General features: G+C 41.2%; 1 protein-coding gene across 1 annotated transcript; it reads right to left on the bottom strand.

Moving 5' to 3' along the window:
* Positions 1-411: 411 nt before the first annotated feature.
* On the bottom strand, positions 412-2,336 carry LOC143786279 (N-lysine methyltransferase KMT5A-like). Its single transcript, XM_077275555.1, has 3 exons — positions 2,223-2,336; positions 1,613-1,893; positions 412-1,031 (listed from the first exon to the last, which is right to left on the bottom strand). Exons 1-3 carry the CDS (start codon positions 2,276-2,278, stop codon positions 412-414), a joined length of 957 nt encoding a protein of 318 aa, XP_077131670.1. The 5' UTR covers positions 2,279-2,336.
* Positions 2,337-5,194: the final 2,858 nt, after the last annotated feature.

Below are 5,194 nucleotides of genomic sequence, written 5' to 3'. Positions count from 1 at the left end.
CCAATTACCAAACTATAATAATTACGCTACATTGAACTTAATAGAGAAAATGTTTTATTGACAAATTGTAAGTTTCAGACAACGGTAAAAGGGGTTAATGGGGTTTTCCCACAAATAAAATTAATTTTAATCAATAGATCTTGGAATAATAATAATAATAATAATTTCCACAATTGGATGTGTTTAGAAAAAATGTTCCTGTGCTGAGATAATCTTATATATGTGTCTCTGATATTTAACCGCTTCATGACCCTAGGTATTTTAGTTTTTTTGCTTTTGTTCATGGCAAAACCCCTTTAATGTGCATGTGCAAACCCATTTAATGAACATTGGGCACATAAAGCTGTGATAAGGGTCAGCTTTTCGTATGTCACACCGGTTACTGCTGCATTTTCTTATAAAGTCTATGCACTAGCTGTCCAGCCAAGGAAGATCTGCTCCTTCCCCAAATTGGTTTCTCCTGACTCCATAGTCAAACAGCAGCTCTGTCCCTGGTGTGAGATCTTTTAAAGCTACAAAGAGGATTACCGGGTCCTTGCCGTCAAGGCATCTAGCTTCTGGTTTTAGATTGTTCATTTTTGTAGAATGATTAATAATTCTCCCAAAAGTAGATGGCAGATTTTGGTGGCACTGGCAAGGCTCCTCAGTTGCATCAATGCACATCCACTTCTCTTTGAAGTGAAAAAAGTACATGTAGCAGTTTCCATCCTGAATTGTCTGTTGAAACTTTTCTGCTGCCTTTGCGTCCATAAGTACTCCGTGGTAATCGCACACAATGTCTCCCTTTTTAAACCAAAGAGTTGTCATTAGCTTCCTGCCACCCCTCTTGTGGTCCTCTGTAATCACCAGTCCTCTCCATTCCTGCGATTTAACCATGTCCATGATGTACTTGCTGTCATCGGCTTCTTTTCTGGATTCGGGCTTCTTCCAAGCTTGCCTGACATCGTCTAGTCCTGGTAAGTTACTTTTCCACCCCTGACTTTCTATGTAGGCTGCCACCTCATCTTTTTCGGGCCTATGCCTAAAGTGCCCTGCAAGGGGAAAAAGAATTGCATTACATTATTAATAACACATTTCTACAGACTGGCCTACCGCCTCAACGAATTAGCCTAACTGTCCCTGTGTGGCCCATTCACAAACCGTAAACCATAATCAGGTTCCTCTCATCATGTTCTCATACACTTTATGCAGTTAATAGCACTCTGTGTCTGTACTGCTACACACTTAGGCAGCTAACTGGTTCATGCAGCTTTACATGAACACCCGAGCCTTACACTATGGCTGGTCCAAATAACTAAAGCAATTGTTACCATCCACCTCTTGTGTCTCCCCTTTTCCTCATAGGTTGTAAGCTTGCGAGCAGGGCCCTGATTCCTCCTGGTATCTGTTTTCATCTGTGGTTATTGTTATGCTGTAATGTCTATTGTCTGTACAAGTCCACTCTAATGTAAAGTGCTATGGAATATGTCGGAGCTATAGAATTATTATTATTATTATTATTATTATTATTATTAATAAGGTTGCTTTGACAAAGCTGTAGTTTTCCAAGACATCCTTTCCTGGTTTTATGCAGACATAGAATTACCATTAAAATGAATATATAAGAACTCACCAGCAACATCTGCAACTCTTAGTTGATATTGGCTCCGCCTCCACTTTTTCTGGCAATGCTTAGCATTATTCTTGGTTATGTCTTTGCATATACTTAATTTTGGAACAGTGTTGTTCAAATGAACAGGACATATTTCAAGCAATTTCTGAAAGTAACTATATTTTTCCCAGCGGCCAGATTTCTTGTTGCCAGATTCCTTGTTACCAGATTCCTCGCTGCTAGATTCTTCATTGCTGTCTTTTTCCTCTGTTGTGCTCCTCTTTCTCTTCACCACTGGAGATCTGTGAAGTTAAGGACAAGTAATTTACCATAAACTCACTACATTGGTGTCCAAGTTGACCATGCATCCAAAAATTGGTTACCAATCGTGTATTTTAGTCCATAATTACTTAAAGGAGGTACTCCAGTGAAAACAAGTTATCCCCTATCCGTATCTTTCAGACCCCCTTCTGGTGATTGGTGGGGGTCCCAGTGGCAGGACCACCACCAATCAGAAAGTTGTGCCCTATCAAGTTAAGGGCTAACTTGTCTTGACCGGAGTTCCACTTTACATGTAATGCAATGAAACATGGCATGTGAGGCTGCCTGCAGAGAAGGTTAGGGCTCTTACCCTGCCGTTTCAGTTTCTCGCTCGGTATCTTCGTTAACAGTCATCAATATGAGCATTCCGCTCACCAAGTATGCCAAATCTTTCTTCACACTTTTCCTTTTGCGATATTGCACATACCCCCTCACATTTTCCCTTTTGGCCTTTGGAAGTTCATCCAGTGCCCACTTGTCAAACGCATCCATTGCAGCCTTCCAGGACAGTTGGGGCAGTTGATAACTGAGGGAAAACAGGAATTTTGTATTGGTAAATGCATGGTAGACCCTACAGTAAAAAGTAGATTGTTATTCCCACCGCTGGCATACCTTGAAAAAAGCCGATCCAAGTCTCTGCTTGAATTCTTTATAGGTTGGCCTTGGATGGACAAAAGGAACTGGGGCACCGTTTCTTTTGTCATTTTTTGCAGATTTGGCCTTATGTGCATAAAATATACTTGGAAATTCTGTGAAAATTAAGACATCGTGTTAAAGGGGTACTCCGGTCATGGTAGAGCATTGCTTCCTCTTTGCAGGAACAGCACTCCATCTGATCTGCAGTTGTGTGGTGTTACAAATCACATACCCACAAATCAGAAGGGGCACTGTTTCTGGAAGGAGGCAAACAATACGGTGCTGTGCTCTATATAATTCATAGGGTAACCTTAAAAAGCCTCACCTGCTCATCCTCATCATCCAATATAATTAGATCCTCCTCTGTTTTTATGATGCACAGCCTCTGTCCATCTGACGTCTCATAGGGCTGCCTCCCAAGCCATTCTTTGGTCTAGAAGAGAAGGTAGATAACAAATGGCATAAGTGTCCCAATACACAGACTATCAGGTGATTTGCTGTCCCCGTGGCTGTCAAGTGCCGTGAGTGATAAGTTTGCCGGGAGCCTTTACACATGGCGACTTAGCGGTAGTGAGATCGCATAAAATCCAAAAACTGCATACTCACCGGCCTACCATGTCCTGGTCATTCTCCATCCAACCTCCACACCTTCTGTTCAGTCACCCATCCCTCTGTCACCACCAGCAGCTGTGATTTTCCTCTTATTGAAGGAATCTCAAACTTCTTAGCTGCATTGAAGTCACATGATCAGGGTATACGTGTGATGTCACACTCCTACATTGATCACATGACTGTAAATTAGCTGTAAAGTCTGAAAGTGCCACAAGGAGAGGAAGATCCCAGTGGCTGCCGGTGACCCTAAGGGATGGGGGACTGAACAGAAGATTCAGCAGGTGGATGGAGGGTGCGAGTATGCCCACGTCCTACAGAAGCTCCACGTAATGGCATAGTGGTTTAGAGACCTCTTATATCATTACACGGAGCAAGTTTCTAATGGGCAGCGACTATTTTTCTGCAATTATAAAAATCTTACCTTCAGGTTTTGGGGAACAGATGGTTTACGGAGGTGTTTGAGGATGAGCAGTGCCTCCAGATAATACACAGCCAGGGTTTGTTTGCTTTCACTCAGCTGTATCCCCGAGCTTGCCTGCTCAAATATGGTTTTCACTTGGGGTTTTGCCAGTTGGAGGACCTTCTGACATGAGATGAAGGTAGGGGGTTCAAGTTTCAAACTGTGGGTGATAAAAAGTAGGCATGGAAGTATAAAGTTTGTTTTCAAGGAAGGAGTAGAGGAGCATAAGTAAAACTACCAAGGCAGCATTAATCACTGAAAATTATAACTACTGTTAAGTTCAATATTTAAAGCAAATCTCTGTAGTGAACATTAAGTCTAGACCTTATGTGATAATCTATGCGACTTCCCATCTCTCCGATGCATTTTCTACCAACATCATTGTATACGCTCAGAGCATAGCAGTGCTATTAGCGTGCTACTTACGGCCTTATTCTGCTCTTAGTGTCCTTCTGGTTTGCCTTCTGCTCTATTTTCTTTAACCCTTCTAAAAATGGACCAACAGCTGTTTTACTTTCTTCATCTAGTTTGTTTGGGCAGTCCTCTGATGATAAAAAATGAATAAACTGCTTAATATGCCCAAGGTATTTCTTTATTGTATTTCCAGTTGTGTCTGAAAGCAAAAACGTGTTGAAATATTCCTCGCTCTTTTCAAAACTTTTAAGAAAGTTGGTAGATACATCACTTGGGTCCAAATAGAATAAAAATTTCGCAACATGGTCCATCTGTGATTAAATATAAATATACATTAGGGCATACATGTCAAACACGGGGCCCCTTTCACACTTGTGAATGTGCTACCCATAAATTTGCTCTGCACTGAACCGTGAATTTGCTGGTGCAGTTTTTATTCACATGTACTTGTGACTATGTGGAGAATATTATACAGCTTATGTCTATAATTGTGCCATTTCCCACCATTGTCGGACATGCACAATAACCTATTCACAAGTGCATGCTTGCCAATACATTTTTGAGTGTGAATGGACCCATTGAAATCGAGGAGTCCTTCACGCGTATGAATTCAGACGTAGCAAATTTGCGTTGAAATTCAGAAGTGTGGAAAGTTCTGCAGGTAAAATCTGCTGTGGCCTCCAATAAAATGACTTTGACATACCTGCATTAGGGTTTGAATGTGTAAAGAAACTATCAAACACAGGTAGACTAATAGAAAACTACACTTACCATAGCACTGATGCTTGCCTGACCAAACTCCTTACTCAAAAAGTTTCCGAAGCTTTGCAAGAGGGGGTGATCTAAATTATGTTTTTCATAGACCCCAGCAATAGCCAGTCTCCTACGCTGTGGGGTGTGGGAGCTCGGCCTGAAATGTTAGGGCACATGTTACAACCAGCAGAACACCTATTAATATTCATGTGGCTACAATTAACATACTAGTAAATTAAACTTACCCAGCTTCTTCAGAAACATCCTCATCACAGATGCGCTCTGCATCACTTGGTGGCCTAAAGATATGTTGACAATTGCAAAAAATTCATTTATGCATACATACACGTGTTTGGCAGCATATCATGTGTTAAAGCAATTTCAATAACTTTTCATTCAGATTGTTT

The sequence above is a fragment of the Ranitomeya variabilis genome, chromosome 7, assembly GCF_051348905.1.
Source record: "Ranitomeya variabilis isolate aRanVar5 chromosome 7, aRanVar5.hap1, whole genome shotgun sequence".
In the NCBI taxonomy this organism is placed as follows: Eukaryota; Metazoa; Chordata; class Amphibia; order Anura; family Dendrobatidae; genus Ranitomeya; species Ranitomeya variabilis.
The sequence above is the reverse complement of the archived record's forward strand: the minus strand, read 5'-3'. Positions and strand labels throughout refer to the sequence as shown.

What these genes read in the sequence shown, in the direction of transcription:
- LOC143786279 (XM_077275555.1), bottom strand. Translation starts at nt 2,278, where the DNA reads ATGCTCATATTGATGACTGTTAACGAAGATACCGAGCGAGAAACTGAA. An exon ending in CGAGAAACTGAAACGGCAGG is followed by an intron (nt 1,894 to 2,222) that starts GTAAGAGCCCTA and finishes TTAACTTCACAG; the next exon opens with ATCTCCAGTGGTGAAGAGAA. An exon ending in AAGAGTTGCAGATGTTGCTG is followed by an intron (nt 1,032 to 1,612) that starts GTGAGTTCTTAT and finishes TTCCCCTTGCAG; the next exon opens with GGCACTTTAGGCATAGGCCC.